The sequence below is a fragment of the Urocampus carinirostris genome, chromosome 7 (genome assembly GCF_059441175.1).
Source record: "Urocampus carinirostris isolate Australia breed hairy pipefish chromosome 7, RoL_Ucar_1.0, whole genome shotgun sequence".
NCBI classification, from domain to species: domain Eukaryota; kingdom Metazoa; phylum Chordata; class Actinopteri; order Syngnathiformes; family Syngnathidae; genus Urocampus; species Urocampus carinirostris.
Window position 1 is genome coordinate 8518202 of NC_142355.1, and position 20306 is coordinate 8538507.

The 20306-nt window shown below is 39.9% G+C and overlaps 1 protein-coding gene across 1 annotated transcript in view; it reads right to left on the bottom strand.

Annotated features, from left to right (window-relative positions):
• Positions 1-20306, bottom strand: part of ranbp10 (RAN binding protein 10) — a 40309-nt gene that overhangs the window by 5584 nt on the left and 14419 nt on the right. Inside the window, exons 2-12 of the mRNA XM_088339658.1 lie at positions 18407-18518; positions 15005-15057; positions 10567-10734; positions 6264-6286; positions 4797-4981; positions 4539-4651; positions 2445-2553; positions 2226-2374; positions 1948-2155; positions 643-782; positions 412-563 (exon numbers count right to left, since the gene is read on the bottom strand). Coding sequence (XP_088195784.1) covers positions 412-563; positions 643-782; positions 1948-2155; positions 2226-2374; positions 2445-2553; positions 4539-4651; positions 4797-4981; positions 6264-6286; positions 10567-10734; positions 15005-15057; positions 18407-18518 — 1412 coding nt within the window. The remainder of the gene's footprint in view (positions 1-411; positions 564-642; positions 783-1947; positions 2156-2225; positions 2375-2444; positions 2554-4538; positions 4652-4796; positions 4982-6263; positions 6287-10566; positions 10735-15004; positions 15058-18406; positions 18519-20306) is intronic.

Genomic DNA, 20306 nt, shown 5'->3' on the forward strand with positions numbered 1-20306 from the left:
GACCAAAACAACATCTGCCGGATCTGCCTGACGAAAAGTTTGGAGTGCGGTAAATCTTTGTTTAAAAAAAAATGTAATCGGGTAATAATGCCAATTTTGTGTCAATAAAGTTGCGTCCCGGGGACGCACGTTGATTTGACCCCCAGCAAAAATGATGCACTTTACAATGCTTAGAATAGTAGAATAACAATTATTGTCATAGTACCATTTGAAACGCACAAGAAAAGTAACATTCCTCCTTGGTGCAGTGACTAAAGAGTGTGATGATGAGATAAAACCCAATGAATACCATTACGCTTGTCATCAACATCCCTAGTGGTCCAATGGTTATAATTTGGAGCTCTCGAAACTGCAACCCGGGTTTGATTCCCGTTGAAACCCATGTGCGAAAGAGAGAGAAAAAAAGTGTACCTGCAACATCTTCTTGTGTATTGTGTTCTTGCCATACTCGCGGCACAGCTTTTCATTCAGCCCCTGAAGTTCCCGCCCAAATTGTATCATTCGCTCCGTAGCTGCCTGGTTCCCCCCACAAAGCTGTCTGCCATTTCTGTAACTGTCGTCTCCTGGCAACAAAAATTTACATAATGACCCTTTCAGATGAAAAACGACATGGGGGGCTATCTGCTAAGTCTCATCATGTACCTGATACACCATTCCCGATGCTGTTGTCATCTGGCTGAAGAATCTCTTCGTGTTTGTATGTGCCGTTCATGATACGAGCAGACGATCCCTCAACAACTCCATTAGTGTAGTGCTCAGCTTCGACCTCCATCTCACTGTCACTTCATGAAAAAAGGGAGACAAGCGGGTTATTTTCCCTTTGTACTTATTATTTTATTTTGTGCGGAAAAGCCTGAAGGACGGTAACAATTAAAATAACAAATATTCTCTTTATTATAGTTTGTACTATTTCCATCCACTTGTCATGGGAATTCACATTTTTAATGATAACATATTAAAATAAACATTGTCTACTTGTGGTTACAATGGAAAAACATGCTAATTAATTCCTTGTAAAGGGAATTTCTCTATTTAACAAAAAAGGGGGTGAAAAAATATATAACATTTATTTTAAAAAAGAAAAAAAAAGTATTGATTTCCACCCGCTTTAGGGGTGATCCGCTTTTTGTAACCTAGGGGATTTAACAAAAATAAAGGGCTCAGGGAATGACCTTTACAACAGGTTGGAATCTTTGCATATCGAGGTTTTTTGCACACTATTTTCCTTGCAAGCTCAAAATTCTTTGATGACTTCTGTCCTTTTCAAGCGTCTACTAAACTGTAAACGTATCAACTGTGTTCTACAGTTTTTGCATAGGGATCTTTTCTTCCTCATGCCATGAGGCTCTTTAACTCTACCCGGCAGAGTAAAAGCCCACATTAAACCACACCACCTACATTGCATATTACCGAATCTTATTGCAATATGTATTCTGTGTAGCACTATTTAGATATTCTATATAACACGCTACAGTGGGCATTTGCACGTCACACTGGGTATTTGCATATTGTATTCTTTTTGCTTTATTATTGTATTGTTCTCAGCTCAGGGATGCTGCTGGAAATGTGAATTTTCCTTCGGGGATGAATAAAGTATCTATCTATCTATCTATCTAGGGTGCTTTTGAAAAAGAACTAACTTGAAATAATTGTTTAACGATTAAGGTTTATTGTTTTGCTCGAAACTGATTAAAATCATTTTTACCCATCACGACAAACTGCAAAATAGCCGAGCCGTAGCTCTATACAAAACAATTTTTGAGCAAATGAGGGCAGTTGATATAAATATTAAGAAAAAGACTACATTCAGCCCCACACAGGAAAAATTGCCCAATTCTAACTGTAAAAAGTGTAAAATACTAAACATAAGAAAAACCTCCCTAGGCACTGGGCATAAAAATAGGGCGCTAAGATTTTTGATTCTAGATCAGCCGTTGCTCTGCCTACCTGGTTTCTTGATTGCTGTGCGGCTGGCTCTTGGTGGAGTCAGAAGAATTTGATTCAGAGTAGTTAATGGATGAAGGTGAAGATGACGTGGATGAGGTGGCTGAGGAGGACGTGCTGGGGTATTTCATGTTGCTGCCAACAACACTGCTGTGGCTCTTTGATTTTTTGGAGGGTGTCACCCCGTTACTGCATGTTGGGCTGTCAACACCTAAAGGGGGCAAAACGTATCAAGTCATTGTTGTGAAGTGGAAAGACGAGACTTTGAAACGTGCTCAAACCTCCAGTGTGCATATGTGAATTTGCAACCCCCTGGCGAGGGCTAATGTTGGGCGAACCAGGGTAACTTCCCTGTGACTTTGGGGAGCGGATGGTCAAACAACGAACCTCGCTGTCTGTACCGTTTACCATTTCCACGAACTGACGACACCTAGAAATCATGCATGGTGCTGTTACAAGATTGTACAATAGATCCGAATCTTAAAAATTGGCCGACTTACTTAAGCATAAACAGAAGGTTTGGATTGTGTTCTAAAAGGCCTGGATAAAGTTGCTGGGTGGCTTCAATGGCTTCTCCGACACGTCCTTCCAGCACCAATTTTTGTATTCCTGTTCCGAAAAGTAATTTGATGAAACTGCTGGGTTTAAAATCTCTATAAGTCACAGGTTAAGAATCTTACAGAAACACAGATAACGTAGATAGTGGGGTGGTCAGGTATTACCCCCACCTTATCAGTTGAACATGTGTCTACTCAGCTTCTGATATAAACTAGGGTCAGCGTATCCGAATCCAATGTTAAAACCCTGCCATAGGTTTTTCGCCTGAGTGCTTCAACTCAACTGTCAGTGAATAGGCTCCATTTGTTGTGTCTGGCACATGTAGTTGAAGCCTTAAGGTTTTCATGGTTTTACTTTTTGGGTCTGGTTTCACAAGCTTTGATGGTCATAACCAACTTTTTTATCCCTCTAAAGTGTTAATTGCATTATTGTTTACCTTTTGGCTTCAGCAAGGTCCCATTCTGTCCTCTTGTCACTTGTACACACTTCTTACAGGTGTTCACAGTGCTTTTCAAATGGACTAGACATTTTCAACAAATGAGTTGTTGTTTCAAAGAATTAATAAAGGATGAAAAACGTAGGTCCTTCGTAATTATTTACTCCCTCTATGTAAGCACATCAAACATTTTGCTACAATTAGAACTGAAATGTTGGCTTTCTACTGAGCAAATTGGTGTTTTAAAAAAGGGGAACTAAAAATTGCATTCGCTGCAAAAACAGAGTAATTAAAGAAAATCTTACACTTACGGAATAAATATTTGCTCATAAGACGGTATTTCTTGTTATAGTTTCAAGTAGTTTTTCTTTAAAAAAAACTACTAGAACTAAAACTAGAACATCCATCCATCCATCCTCTTCCGCTAATCCGGTGTCGGGTCATGCGGGCAGCAGCCACAGGAGCAAGGCCCAAACCTCTCTATCCCCAGCCACTTCTTCAAGCTCACCCGGCGGGATCTCAATGTGTTCCCAGTCCAGCCTAAAGAGGTAGTCTCTCCAGCGTAGTCTGGGTTGTCTCCGGGGTCTCCTGCCGATGCAAGGGAGGCGTCCAGGAGGCATCCTTATCATGCCTGAGCCACCTCAAGTGACCCCTCTCAATGTAGAGGAGCAGTGGCTCTACACAGAGTCCCTACAGGATGACTGAGCTTCTCACCTTCTATCTAAGGGAGAGCCCAGCCACCCTGCAGAGGAAACTCATTTCAGCCACTTGTATCCGGGATCGTGTTCTTTTGGTCATGACTCGCACTTCATGACCATAGGTGAGGGTAAGAACATAGATCGACCAGAGCTTTGCCTTTCGGCTCAGCTCCCTCCTCACCACGACGGATAAGTACGAGGTCCGCATCACGGCAGACGCTGCATCGATCCCCCTCTCCATCCTTCCCTCATTCGTCAACAAGACCCCGAGATACTTTGGGCAGGATCTCATCCCCAAACTGGTAGGAGCATGGCAACCTTTTCCAGCTGAGTACCACGGTCTCAGACTTAGAGGTGATGATTTTAATCTAAATAAAATTTAGATTGTCTACAAACATCATTGTCTACAATGGTAGATCATTTTACTCATTATTAATAGTCTTGGAACTGGATATATTTTAGAATCGTCACATCTCCGGCTCATCTCTGAAAGCGGGACGAGGCGTTACACCAAATAACAACAGCGAGTAGATGATGAAGGTGTTGCATCGGAGTCAACTAAGGATTCTTTCCTGTTACAGGTAACTGTGAAAACCAGTTTCAGTTTCATGTGGAGGGACCCCCCCAAAAAACAATCAAAAAAATGCTTGGAGAGGGATGGGTGCTGCCAGGCTGTACTTGGCAAAGACACACCACAGGAATTGGTGCCCCGTCAACCGTGGCGGTTGAGGTTCCATGAACCGCGAACAAAATGATCATTAAAATGAGAAAAACATCCCATCTCCCATCAGAAAATGTTGCACATTTTAGAAATGATTAACTTTTTTGTCACAAAATAACAAATATGTACGTAATATGAGCTTAATTTTCTGCCAGTGGCAATAAATAAGCTATTAACTCACTTTGTCTGTTCTTTATGGATGATTGGTCCTCTTGTATCATCGTTTCAGTGGCTCTAGCAAATGCTGTGGCAGTGGCATAGTATCCATTGTGGACAAGGTAGCTGGACACCATGCTAAAGTCAAACCAATAAAATGAAACACTTGGCTTACACAAAAAAAAACTGGATTTCCTTTAGGTGACCTGTATGTAATACGATTAAGGATCGCATTTAAACTGCCACTTCTAAATCTAAAAGAAAGAAATATAATAAAACCTACTTCTGCAAAACGGCTTGCCAGTCCCCAAGCCTTTCTCCGATTGGGAAACGGGCGATCATCCCGTGAATTTTAGCTCTCCATTCGCTCATGTAGTCCTCAATGTCAAAGACGAATGGCTGCTGTCCGAAGTTTGCATCGACAATTTCACCCGGAGTTTGAAGCCCCACAGTCGGGTACAGGTTAGGCTGCATCAAAAGGACAGTGAAAAAGTTAAAAAGTAAGAATATGCAGATGGAAAGTGGAGGATTGACTATTTTAGTTTGGATTTTAAATTATTAGATGTAGCCTTAATGTGAGCTCATTTTTAGCTTTTAATTCATTTTTGTATCCCTTTTAATTTTGCTTATTGGTTTATTAATTTAGTCATACAAAAACTTTTATTGTTCATATGTTTCGTTTTTATTACATTGTGTTTAGCTCCATTTTTTCTTTATGCGTTGCCTCTGTGCTCTGAGACGTGATTGCGTCCATAAAAGCACAGTGGAACCTCGGTTTTCGAACGCCTCTCAGTTAAAAAAAATTGGAGTCCGACCAAAAATTTTGAGAAATTCTTGCTTCGCTGTTCGGTCAAAAAAATCGGACTTCGAACGCCGGTAATGCGTGAGTGCGTACGCTAGGGTGCGATGCTGGGCGGCGTACGGGTGTAGATGGCTCTTTTCGTGACCAACTGTTATCGCGTGCGGACGTGCTTTGTTTTGCTTTTGCTTTTAATATAGGTGTACGAGGGGTTTTAGCCCCTAATTATGCCTCCGAAGAAAGTCAGTGCAAGCAGCAAAGTTGCTAAAGGTGAAAAAAGAAAAGTAGTGTGAACAACTGTTGCATTTAAGAAATAATAGCACCACCGTCCACCTGCGCCTTCTGCTGACCACCACAAAGGTAAGAAATCCTATTCATAATTCTTTCCTTTATCCTTTTTTTTTATTTTTACACGTTCATGTTAGCGTAATCTTTCGTACGGAAGATTACGATTACGCGGACGTATAATTAGCCTAGGTTAGCTTTATGTTTACCTTGAACATTCAAGGTAAACATTCAGGGTGTTGGAACGGAGCCCAACTTTCAGGGTGTTGGAACGGAGCCCCCTTTCCAATGAACCGCTCACCACTTGTTGTGGAGACCCGGGTGCTAAATGACTTGTAAACGACCTGATTTTTGTATTTTTACACGTTCATGTTAGCGTAATCTTTCGTACGGAAGATTACGATAACGCGGACGTACGATTAGCCTGGGTTAGATTTATGTTTACGTTAAACATTCAAGGTAAACATTCAGGGTGTTGGAACGGATTAAAACGATTATTTTTAATGGGAAAAATGATTTCAGTGATCGAATAAATCGGTTTTCGAACAGGGTTCTGGAACGGATTATTGTCGAGAACCGAGGTTCCACTGTAAAACTAATTCTATCCTATAATTAAGTTGAATAAAGAACATATTGGATCTACATGTTCCAATTTGTGGTACTTACAGGGAGGTCGGTGAAAGCCACACCTGGAAGGAAAAAGAAAAGTATAGTTATATTATGAGATCAGTTCTTTAATTAGTAAATTTAATACAGACATTATAAATAATGGATTTTTATAGCAAACCTACACTATCTTCTTGAGTTTTATAATTGACAGAACATAACAAAATGTAAACCTATTTTGAGCCATTTGCCTAAAGAGGATTCTGAGTCAAATTAGTACAATAAAATAATTGGATTTTCAAATGGGAAAAAACTGAGACATATGATAATTTATTAAAGTCTGCGTACACATTATATAACATTGTCTTTTCCATTCCGTCAAAAAAACTCAAACCTATAATTAAAAGTAAAGAAAACGAGGATGCTATAGAAGACTGGTTATCACTCCTTGGCATGGAATTCACCTCGGCTTCACACGGCGCTACTGGAATCCACCTACAGCCCACACACACTCCTTCATGATGGCATCACAGATGGCATCAAAGATGAACACTTTTCCATCTTGCAATTGAAAAGGCCCCAGAGATGTTCTACATAGTTTTGCCCAGTCTTTCACTCCTACCCTCAGCCGCCATACATGCCATTGGTCATCTTTAAAAAATGTGTGATCTTTGTTAGTGTAAGGTTGTTATCAGGTTGGAACACTGCCCTGCAACCACGGTTTCCAGGAGGAAGGGAATTATGCCCTTATTAATCTGTCACAGTCCAAATCCAAACTCCAGAGAATATATCTTCTTGGTTAAAGCTTGGCAGAGTTCCCATTGTGAGAGAGAGCTCCATCTCCTTCGTTTTCATGTCCCGTTGTGAACAAACTACCCCTGGGTAAGAGGCAGCTTTGCAAGGCTCGCCTCACATTTGACGTGATGTCACCAACCTAGTTTTTCCCACAACATGATTTCAGTTTTCAATGCCAAGAATGGGTGCATCACAACTACTATATACATCTAATATAAACTTACATATAAATCGAGATTTATGTGTGTGTTAAGTATTTCAGATTCAGATATACTTTATTGTCATTCTTGTACACATGTATACAGAACGAAATGTCGATACACCTGACCCACACAGTTTCCTTGAATGTACAGATATTAATATGTAGTATTGAGTTGGAGTATTGAAATACTAAATGAAATACTCAATAATTATAGCTATGAGTACAATACAGTAGTGCAAAGAGTGCAAGAGGAGCAGCTGAACAGATGTGCAAAATGGGCAGTTAGGTAAACAAGTCACTATACAACAACAATAACAATGGAGTACGGTAGTGCAGAGGAGAACAGATGTGCAAAGGAGTGGCTAGGTACAAGAGAACTGCCAGTTGTGCAAAGACACGAGTCCCTGTTCGTCCTCCTCACTGCTGGGCCAGTCTTCCACCTCAGCCAGTGGAGGTGGAGAGGATCACAATCAACCCAGCAGTAGCCGCATTATATCAAGACAAGCAACCTGTGCTTGAACGTTGATCATTTGTGGTTTGTCAAAGCCAATCCATGTTTGACCAGTCAAATTTGTATTCTTGATCTCATCTTCTGATATTGTCTGAAGGTCCAGCTAACCTCTGGCCTTTCCTCTCATTCCTAGACTCCCTCCTTACCGAAGACCAGTGTCTTCAGCCCCACACCCGCCCTACGTTTACTACCCCTTTCGGCAGATCCCGGAAGATTACCTTCAGCCTTTGGTCAGCCCATCCACTCTTACACTTGGTATCATTATTTCAATAAATCCGGTCCTGTGACATCCTGGTGTGTCTTTCTATGGTGCTTGGTATATTGGGCTACCTCTACAATTCGAATCATTACACGTGCCCTGGGCATTCTTCTTGGGGGCCATTGTTTGCTAAAACGTGTGGATTACAATTGATTGGATCGTAGCTTGTTCATTGGTGGTAAGGGCTGGTGAGGCGGGGCTTTTTCTTATTTTGAAGCCATTTGCTCCGGGCGGCACTTCTTTCACAACAGAGTGGGAAGCTGTACTTCTGCAAACTGTGACTCGGCCACGGCCACTCGGCTGCAGGAGGAGCTGTTCAGCTCTCAAGTTAGTTACGCCGAGTCCTTCACGGACGAGTGATTAGTGATGGGAATTTCGGCTCTTTTTCAGGAAGCGGCACTTTCAGTTCAGCTCACTCACAGCCCCAAAAACCTTGTCCAAGAAGAATGCTCGGCAACACCGGGTCATTCTGCTTGTTTCTATTAAAAATGAAAGCATCCATTCACTTGCTCTTGAACTAAGTAAGGTCATAGTGGGAATTAATGCTAACAGTTTCCTCTTCAGTCCAAATAGATAATAGCGGGGGGAAAAAGAGAGAAAAAAGGGTACCACGATTTATGGGGACCAAAAAACGGCTCGTCATTTCAGGTACCACCTACACCTTATTGCAAACTTGCATCTACTATTCTGAGTCATTTAATAGTTGTGGAACCTACTTCATAACAGTTGGATATATGCAATATGAAGTAAGATTGTGATTGTTAGCGGCCTGCCAATAAGGTCACTTGAGCATGATGTTTTAAAAACATGTAGATGGGCCCTAGCAAACTTAATGGATGGAAATCTATTCAACTCATTCAATGCCGGACGTTTCTCTCAAAAGGGAGGAACCGTTGTTAGCCATTTTTTTCCCGATTTGACTCATTTTGAAGGCCTGCGAAAAATTTTGTTCTGTAGCTAGAAAACTTGAACCTTCGTCTTTAAGTAGAAAAAAACATGTTTCTAGCTTTTATCATTGTTTAGTAAACAACAGTAGACCATTGCATCTAGATTTTCAGACTGACATTACATTCATCAACGTTCCATACTTTTCTTGGTTTACTTATTATACAGTTATTAGCTCTATCACGCAGATAGGACAGGGGAAAATGAAGGCATTTAAGGGTTACATTTTAAACTTGTAAACAAAATGTAAAACCTTTTCAAGGCTTTAATTTGCAGTTATATTTAAGACGTTTAAGTGTTTAAGACCTTGGGGAACCCTGATCTATAGTTGTTATTTTGTTACAGTCATATACTCTCAGTCGATAATGACGTCCTTTCGAGGTAAGTTTGCCCCTTGTGAGCTTTAATTCAGGAGGATGCTGCTTCATGGATTTTCACTTTTCGCAGAGGGTTCTGGTCCCTATTAAGCACAATAACAGAGGGATCTGTGAAATAGTAAAAAAATTATGTTCTTTAAATTTGTTAATTTTTAATACGAATCTCAAAATGCAATACAGCTAGCTTAGTAGTGTTCATTTTTGTTATTAAATTTGATAAATATCTTGATTAAAAACAAAACAAAAAAAACTTTTATATATATTTAAAAGAAAAAAAAGCATATAATGGGAAATATTGGGGACACTAGACACATTATATTTTTAACATTTTATTTTGTCAAGCCAGATAAATAAACCAAACAGGCCGCTTCATGCCCACCCATGCACTGACACAATTTTAAGTGGCGTTTCTTCGAGAATATCTATCCATCCATTATCTGCACTGCTTATCCTCAGTAGGGTCGCAGGGGTGCTGAAGCCCATCCCAGCTATCTTCTGGCAGTGGGCAGGGGACACCCTGAACTGGTTGCCAGCCAGTCGCAGGGCACAGAGACAGACAACTAGCTCGCTCATTCACACCTCGGGACAATTTGGACCGGCCAATTAACCTGACATGCATGTTTTTGGAATGTTGGAGGAAACCGGAGTGCCCGGAGGAAACCCACACAAGCACGGGGAGAACATGCAAACTCCACACAAGAGGTTCGATCTCATGACCTCAGATCTGTACCGCACACACGCTAACCACTGCACCGCCGTGCTGCCCTTCATCGAGAATATAATACACCCAATTTAAAATCAAATTTTTGATTTTGGTTTGAACAAATTTATTGACACTAAAAACAGAAAACAATCATGACAATCTCAACAGCAATTAAGCACATTCACAATATTATATTCCAATATTACGTTTTTAACAGCAAACACAAAGTGAGGTTTGAACAAACCTTCTCGAAAATCAAACATATTCACAATTTCATTATATAACATCTTTGTTAGTGTCAATAGATCCGTCCAGGCCAAAGTCGATTGTCCTCGGTCTGAACAAATCCACCGACACCAACAGCAGCAAAACACAGCCATCAAGCATATTCACATTTTTTTTTATATTTGACAATATGACGTGACGATATGACGTTTTAACATTTTTTCCTGACATTTTCAACATCAATTAAACAATTTCAGAGTTATTTTCTTTGATGGGCATGTGCATTGAATACACTAAAAGGTCAAATTCAAAAACTTGGGTACACGCACTGTTCCATTTGACTTACCTAAACTGATGCCATTCTTTGTGTAAAAGCAAGTGTTGTTGATGAGGTTAACACAGCAGCCAATCACATCACCCGTTGTAAAAGTAGGACCGTATGGTTGGCCAGTCCCAGAGGAGCAGAAGGAATGGCCATCATCTCCATGGTAACCATAAGAGTGCTTGTCCCATCCTGAAATAGGGCAAGGATTAAGGATTATCTTTTACTTTATACTTTCAAGCCTTTTGGGGAGTAGCCTGCCTGCCACAAAAATGTGTTTAGTCGATCAATTCTGTTGTTTATATCGATTATTTTTATATAATAATTCCTTAGAAATGAACATGACTTGACTTAAATTGTTTCAAAACATCGCATACTTTTTGTGGTGCCTCTTTGTACCCACATTTGCGTGGTATAGCATTTATTAGCTCAAACAACTGCTACTGCAAACAGGGATAATTTATGTGGTCATTTTAAACAGAGACAACGTTTTCTTCCATTGCATGAACCCAGGGTTGGGTAGGGTTACTTTAACTGGATTACTTTCAATTACTTTTGGATTACTCCAATACCAAATATGCTAATAAAAGACAAAAGAAACTAAATATGAATAAAATGACTAAATTTTGTGCAGGCTTGGGGAGTAACGGAATACATGGAACGGCAAAAATGATGTTGGCAAGCTGTTTGGATTTATTTTCATTTTGTTTCTGTCGCATTTTTATGTTAGTTTTGCCGGAGATCAAAGAGATCAAAGCCAGGAGAGAAAGCTTACCACGTGTTGGGAGTCATAATTGTATTCATATTTAGTTTCTTTTGTCTTTTATTAGAATATTTGGTATTGAAGTAATCCAAAAGTAATTGAAAGTAATCAAGTTAAAGTAACCCTACCCAACCCTGCACGAACCACTATATGAATTTATTGCAGCACATCACATTGCATAACTTCATGGTAAAACTGACACCGATTCAGAAGTATAAATAGGGCGTGAAAATAAAACGCGTTAGTGCAGAGGTTAACTGAATTTTATTAAATGTCCATAGTAAGCTTTGCTTAGGGGTGCACTTTTCATTATGTATGATTTTTAATATTTGTGCGTTCTGTGTGTGCACGTGGTATTTGAATAGTGAGGTATTAGATAAATCTGCTGACAGGGATATTTCCTCTAAACCCAGGCTCACTGCTCCAACATGCTAATGAAATGGGCAGGCCTCCAAATCAGGATCAGACACAGAGGTCAGCAGTTGAGAACATTTACTATAAAGGGACCCGCACTCAAAAAGAAAGTTTTCTTCCACGCTTGCTTGAGCAAATATGAATCTCTATCCATTAGTTTACAGATGAATATTGATAGAAGACAGAGAGCTTTCCTCAACCAGAACAAATTTACATGTATGAGCTACCAAATGAACGGTTTTTGTTTGGACTTGACAGTAATCTGTCTGGCAAGGTCACCGTAAATCAACATCCTAAGTCTATCTATCTATCTATCTACCTTGGTCATATCCCTCAATAGGGGTGACCGACAGTAAGACACACACATACAATAACAAAGAAAATAAAAGGGAAATAAATAGCATGAAAAAAACACACAAAAAATTTTGGACCATGGCCAACCCAACTGCCCAAACACCCAAACAAGTTAGGCACCTCGGCACCCCAGTTGGTCATGCTTTCCTCCCTCCAGATGAAACGGGACACCAGAAAGCGGCCATGTCACTCGGGTTAGGGTGACACAACACACTCTTTTGTTCAACAGCAGGGCCCGACAGCTTTCACTGGTTTACCCCTGCCGTATCATACGGGTGCCCAGCCCATCCTTAAGAACGCGTCCACAATCCCACTATCCTTTCACAACACCCCTCCACTCCTTTCTATCACCAACAAGAGCTCTAGCTTCCATTATATTTAGACCTCTTTCCTGCAGTGCACTCATAACACCATCCATCCACGTCAATCGCGGCCTTCCTCTTGGTCTCCTTCCATTGACTTTTGCTCTGTAGATCCTCTTCAACATTCGCTTCTCATCCATCCTCTCCATGTGTCTAAACCAACCGAGTACTCTCTTATCAACACGCTTGCTCAGTTCCACGACTACTCCAGTTCTGTCTCTCACAATTTCATTTCTCAGTCTATCCAATCTTGTCACTCCTAACATAGTCCTCAAACACTTCATCTCAAAAACATTCAACTTCCTTCTTAAATCTGCGTTCAGGCTCCAAGTCTCCTAAGTAACCAAAGATATTTTCAGGACTAATGATCGGACAGAATTAGAAGAGCGGATTCATCTATGCAAACCCTGTGACAATGAAATAGTAGAAGCAAGAATAATCTCTGCCCTTGGGTCTAGTACACTGCATTTAAAAAATCCCAACCAACAAAATGTTCATCTTGACTGGTGATGAAACGGAGATCAAATTGCCCCAAGCTAGACCTCAAACCTCAGCATTGTGGTCAGTTGGAAAATGGGAAAATTATGATTGGTTAAGGGAGCCACTAAGCCTGGGCCTTCACATATGACATGTGTTTAGTAAGGAAGAGTCACTATTTTTGTGAGTGAGTGATGCTGCTTTTAACACAACCAATACTACACTGCAAAAAAAAAAAAAAAGACAAAATCTCTTTTCAGGACCATGTCAAACATTGTTCTGAAGCTGCTGCTCTCTGCTGCCAACTAATGTAGATCAGTGATTGATTAATGACCAAGTCAGTAGAAAAAGTGTGTAGTGGAATACACATCGAGCAAATTATAGATGGGTACAAATTTTTGCTTATCCAATTCACACATTCTTACAACCTTAGCATTGGTTCATTGGGAAACATTTGAAAGATCTGTTGAAAGCAAAAATATACAGTGGCTTGCAAAACTATTTGGCCCCCTTGAACTTTGTGACATTTTGCCACATTTCACACTTCAAACATCAAGATATAAAACTATGTTCTTGTGAAGAATCAACAATAAGTGGGACACAATCATGAAGTGGAACACTTTATTGGATATTTTAAACAAATAAAAACGAAAAAGTTGGTGTGCAAAATTATTCAGCCCCATCGAGTTAATACTTTGTAGCGCCACCTTTTGCTGCGATTAAAGCTGCAAGGCGCTTGGGGTTCGTCTGTCAGTTTTGCACATCGAGAAACTGATATTTTTGCCCATTCCTCCTTGCAAAACAGCTCGAGCTCAGTGAGGTTGGATGGAAAGCGTTTGTGAACAGCAGTTTTCAGTTCTTTCCAGATTCTCAATTGGATTGAGGTCTGAACTTTGACTTGGCCATTCTAACACCTTCATATGTTTTTGGTGAACCATTCTATTGTAGCTTTTGCTTTATGTTTTGGATCATTGTCTTGTTGGAAGACAAATCTCTGTTCCAGTCTCAAATCTTTTGCGGACTTCATCAGGTTTTCTTCCAGAATGGTCTTGTATTTGGCTCCAACCGTCTTCCCATCAATTTTTACCATCTTCCCTGTCCTTGCCGAAGAAAAGAAGGCCCAAACCATGATGCTGCCACCACCATGTTTGACTGTGGAGATGGTGTGTTGAGGGTATACTGTGCTGCTTTTACGCCAAACAAAGTCTTGCCAAAAAGTTCGATTTTGGTCTCATCTGACTTGAGCACCTTCTTCCACATGTTTGGAGTGTCTTCCAGGTGGCTTGTGGCAAACTTTAAACGACACTTTTTATGGATATGAAATGGCTTCCTTCTTGCCACTCTTCCATAAAGGCCAGATATGTGCAGTATATGATTGATTGTTGTCCTACGGACAGATTCTCCCACCTCAGCAGTAGACATCTGCAGTTCATCCAGAGTGATCATGGGCCTCTTGGCTGCATCTCTGACCAGTTTTCCCCTTGTATGAGCTGGAAATTTAGGGGGAGGACCAAGCTTGGTAGATTTGCAGTGGTCTGATACTCCTTCCATTTCAATATTATTGCTTGCACAGTACTCCTTGGGAAATCTTTTTGTATCCAAATCCATCTTTAAACTTCTCCACAACAGTATCTCGAATCTGCCTGATGTGTTACTCCTTCTTCATGGTGCTCTCTGCGCTTTAAGCAGGCCTCTGAGACTATCACAGTGCATGTACATTCATACAGAGACTTGATTACACACAAGTGGATTTCATTTATCATCGTTAGTCATTTAGAGCAACATTGAATCATTCAGAGATCCTCACTGTACTTCTGGACAGAGTTTGCTGCACTGAAAGTAAAGGGGCAGAATAATTTTGCACACCCACTTTTTTTATTAGTTAAAAAAGTTTAAAATATCCAATAAAGTGTGTTCCACTTCATGATTGTTTCCCACTTATTGTTGATGCTTCACAAGAAATTACAGTTTTATATCTTGATGTTTGAAGTCTGAAATGGGGTAAAAGGTCACAAAGTTCAAGGGGGCCAAATAGTTTCGCTAGCCACTGTATCATTGAAAACAAAAATCGTTAAACACAATTGTTCCTCACCAGGCAGTCTATTCATGTTGACCCCTTGTGCTGACAAGCCAATTCCCATGTACCTGAATGCAAAAAGGAATCGTTAATAGTCCATGATTATTGTTTTTTTTTTAACACAAATGCTGTAATGTATGAAGTTATTGATTCAGATTCAGATTCAGATTCAGATCTACTTTATTGTCATTCTAGTACACGTGTATACAGAACGAAATGTCGATGGATCTGACTCCCACAGTTTCCCTCAGTGTCCTTCAGTGTACAGATATAAATAAAGCTGTATTGTGTTATTTACCATAGTGCCGATAGTGCAAGAAGAGACGCTAACCAGATGTGCAAGATGGGCAGTCAGGTTAACAAGTCAGGTACACAGTACCATTATATTGTAAACAATAACACTGTAAGTAATAACACTGTAAGTAACAATAGTGCAGAGATCAAATGTGCAAGGAGTGGCAAGCTATAAAAAAACTGCCACTAGTGCAAAAGTCAAATTAGCAGCCGTTTAGATTTAAGTTAACTATATGTTAGATTGACCATTTAACAGTCTAATGGCCAGGGGGACTAGACTATTGCGGAGCCTGGTGGTCCTGCACCGCACACTGCAGTACCTCTTCCCAGAGGCTAGCAGAGTGAATAGTCCATGATGGGGGTGAGAGGGGTCCCCGGTAATGTTCTTAGCATGGGATAAGCAGCGCTTCTGGCCAATGTCCTGAATGGAGGGAAGTGTAGTCCCGATTATTTTCTCCGCTGTCCTCGTTACCCTCCTCACACTACCCCAGTCGGTAGCGCTGCAGCCTCCACACCACACAGAGATACAGCTGGTCAGGATACTCTCTATGGTGCCCCTGTAGAATGTGATGAGGGATGGTGGGGGCAGGTGGGCTCTCCTCATCCTCCGCAGGAAGTACAGGCGCTGCTGTGCCCTCTTAACCAGAGATGCAGTGTTCACGGACCAGGTGAGTTTGTTTGTGATGTGCACCCCTAGGAACTTGATACTGCTGACAACCTCCACAGCCTTGTTGTTGATGCAAAGTGGGGCATGGTGGGGCATGGTGAAAGACCAACACTTGAAATTTTACATTTGATGCAGTTGATTTATGCACAATGAAACTTTGGTTTTATTTGCATAAAATTGATATTGTCAAAACACTAATTTTTTTATGCATTTATTAGACAGGTGGGGATAGTGTGTGTCTCCTTTTGGGATGATATTTTCCCACCAATTAGTTGAAGTCAAAGTTTAATCGAAGAATGGTCTGATTAATTTAATGTTACTGTATTGAGTGTATGTTTATATTCAACTGCTCAGGTACTGTACAACAGGCTAAAAACACCAGGGAGAAGGAAAATATGTCACCCTCTACCTGTGATGTAATTTTCAAAATTTTTGTTGACAAAAGCAGTGACATTAACCAATGTAGTTCACACAGGCCAACTAAATATTGCCAACTTAACTGTTTCAATTCTAAAAATGTATTTCTATTACAGTAAATAGACCATCTGATTTCGGGGAACCTCCGAAATGTTAAATTCAGGTTTGCTTTCAACACTGTGGTTATTTTAATGTGAAAATCCATACATTAGCCACAGGGGCCGGGAACTGTTTGCTCGCAAGCCACAGTGCACTTTAATTTGTCCAGCTCCGTCAGAACTGATGGTTAATGCATCAGTATCCTTGTTTGCGGTATTTTGTGCCATTTTTACAATAGAACAATGCTTGCACCTTGTTTTGAAACCATTAATAATAAAAAAATAGGGTCAAAAGAAGCCTCAACGATCTAAAGTACCGTATTCTCCGCACTACAAGGCGCACCGGGTTATAGGGCGCACCCCCAAAAAACAGTTTTTCGTCCTATATTATCCATACATAAGGCGCACCGGATTATAAGGCGCTAAAATGGGAACGTCGACAAAACAGTCAGATAGTTCAGTCAAACTTATTACCCCCTTAACATTTCGAAGCAAATACGTGTCGTAGACACGTGCGGATGCGGTGTCCGTACAATGTCACCAAACAAACATTTCTTAGTTTCCATTTTATTTTTTGCTGGCAACTGTGTGGACAGCAAAGTAAGAATTTTATTGTGCAGGGAAACGGGGTTCTTTACTGTGCAAAAACACTTTGAATTGAATTTAGTTTAAAAATAGACTCATCACAGAAACATCAAGATCATTCTAAAACAAGATACCGGGAAAATATAAATCCGCATAGCTCACTTAAGTTCTCTTGCAGCTTTCATGTTCATTAATGATACGTAACCATGGTCTTCTTACAACCGTAAAAGTAGTAAATCCAGGAGAGTAAAATAATTACAAATACAGAATAGTAAATATAGTTTCTCTATGCCGTAGTGCAACCCAACATGTGATTCACATTCATCTTTTTCGGCCAATTGCAGGCTTTGTTTCGCCCCTTTAGCCTATGCGAGCCTGTAAATGATAAAAAGGATCCGCCCCCTTTACCTCCAAATAACTTAAGGCAATAGTGACTGATTCAAGTGATGATTGACACATTGGTTAGGAAATGAAAATGAAACGCCGGTATATAAATCCCGGCATACACCGCCGACGACTTCGCCTTCGGGGGAAAATCTAGTCGGCGGCTGCTTGCTTTAGTTGCAAAACTTTGCGACTTAATATTGATCCATATATAAGGCGCACTGTATTATAAGGCGCATGGTCAGCTTTTGAAAAAAATAAAGGCTTTTAAGTGCGCCTTATAGTGCGGAAAATACGGTAATTGTGGGAGAAAGACAAGTTTAAATTGGTATATTTTTTGATATGGCACACAGGATCTGGCATTATTCCTGTGTCATAAGTTTCATCAAATCTTTTAATGTCATACAGTGAAATAAAATGCGCTGAAAAATTTGATTTTTTTCTGGAGAGCGGGTTTGGCGTTTTTGCTGAAATTTCTCTTAAACTATATGGTATGGTTCTCTCTCAAAATAAATTGCTATTATGGTTCTTTGGGTCAGAAATGCTTCAGACTCCAGCATTAGAGGAAGTCTATATGGGTTTATACTTGTTCTGATTCAAATTTTCCTTGTATTTGAAATTGATTGTTTTTTTAATCAAATCCAATGGAACAGTTCTCTTCTGTAACATACTTTTACTTTTTATTAAATTAGTTTTATTTATATATGCAATATTAACACAAGCACTTATTACAGAATAAAAATATTACAGTCATAGACCATTTTATTTAGAGAGACCTAAAAAAATCACACAAAAATACACACAGAAAAAAAGTCTAGTGGTCACAATGACATTAAACCTTGGTATCAAGGGGCCACATAATATCAACCTGAAGTCTGCAAATGGCCCCTGTACTCAAAGTTTGAAAATACTGACCCGCATTATTAATGCGAAATACACCAAAGCAGATTCTGTATATAGAAGGCATCTTACCCATCTCGGCCTTTGCTGACAATTTTCACTTCAAAATAGTAAATCCCACAGGCTGCAGGAATTGGATGGGTAGCTCTTACAGATGCGGCATCTTTGTGATTTTTGCCACAACCTGAAAGTAAAAACAACACAAATTTTATTTGAGAGCAAAGAACACAGAGAGCTAAAATTGGGCAATAAGATATTAGGATGAACGATTAAAGAGATACTGATCTTTTAAAAAATAAACCATATAACAATCCTGTAGTTATTTATTCAAAACCACTCTATTCACTGGAATTTCAATCTGAGATTAATTCATCGATTTCTTTCCTATTACTGTAAACTCCGGACTATAAACCGCTACTTTTTCCCCAAATGTTCAGCCCTGCGGCTTATTCAGTGAAGCGGCCAATTTATGAAACTTTTCTAACGGTAAGATTTAGACCGGTGGAATAAGTGCGCCGAGGTAGACCGCATCCTCATAGTTTACGTTCGAATTGTACGTATGACAAGGGTTCTTTCCTATAATGAGGAAAACGCCTTTAAAGGCGGCAGCTATAAGGAGAAAGATGAGGACGGTTTACCGTGAATTTCGCAATTGCGGTAGGGCTTTTTTTAACAGCTACGCTTCATGCGTAACCACCGTGTTAGGAGTAGCGTGGTGGTACCTTTCACAGGCACGGTTTGGGATGAAAGTTATATTATTATTATTACAACTTTCAAAACTCTCGGTGTACCATCTTTCTTTGTAAATATGTGTAACCATGTATAATATGTATTTGCAACTGTATATTTTTGTAATGTATTATTTTAGAGACTTATTGTGATATGTTTTCTACCGTCCAATCAAAAAGAAGGAGCGGAGCAAACGCGGGCTGACGGGAAGTGGGGTGGAGCTGAGTTAAATCTGTTTGTTGTTGCAGCGGACAATAGTGGATATTTATTTTTCCCACCCTTAACTTTGGAAATATACATTTTTTTCATTGGATTACTTTTAACAGGACCCGGACTTTAAAGGTCTGCATTAAATTGTAACTACCGGTATCATTTTCCGTTCATGTTACAGACTACGGTGATTGCATTGTGTACTATATCTGGAGTCACAATCGCAGCACCTAAAGTCAGATTCGGGATAAACTTGTTACTGTGTTACATATTTCAATGTGGGCTCATGCGGCCTATATAGAGGTGCGGCTTGTGTAGGTACGAAACTAGTAAAACCCGTAAGATGTGGTGCGTGCGGCTTATAATTAGATGCGCTCTATAGTCCGGATTTTACAGTAATTTGGCTTCAATTGTGCTTATCATTTATTTTAGTCTTTGATCAAAATATAGCTTTGACAGCGGCTCCCTATGACACACACAGTGCAGACACATGCATTACACGTACACACTCATTCTGTAATTTCCACAACAATTAAGTAAATAGACAGGACAACAAAGAATTGTCTCCTCATGCCTAGTTTGAGTAAGGCGATGGCGGTTGCAATATTAATAGTTTTGAATTGCTCATTGACGCGCATATATGCTGAGAGCAAACAGCGGGTTATGATTATTTGGAAATAACAGCAGACAGAACCGGAATTTACGGTAATATGAACATGAGTACCTAAATTCATACAACAAAAGCGCCTAAAAATATAATGTATTATTATCACCATTATTATAATATCATCATCATCATCATCAATTGTGACAGGTCATATATACAGGAACTGGTAACTCACATTAAAGGAACACTTTGTTATATAGAAGGCAGTGTGTGCTAAAGCTGTGGTCGGCAACTTTTTCTGTGGTTTTCTTAATGTCTAACAATATTCTTGGAGCTCAGCCCACTAATATCATCCGTAATGATAACAATAAAAATAAGCCTACATCCACTGTGTTACTCCTAGATCAATAGGGATCTGGATGACAT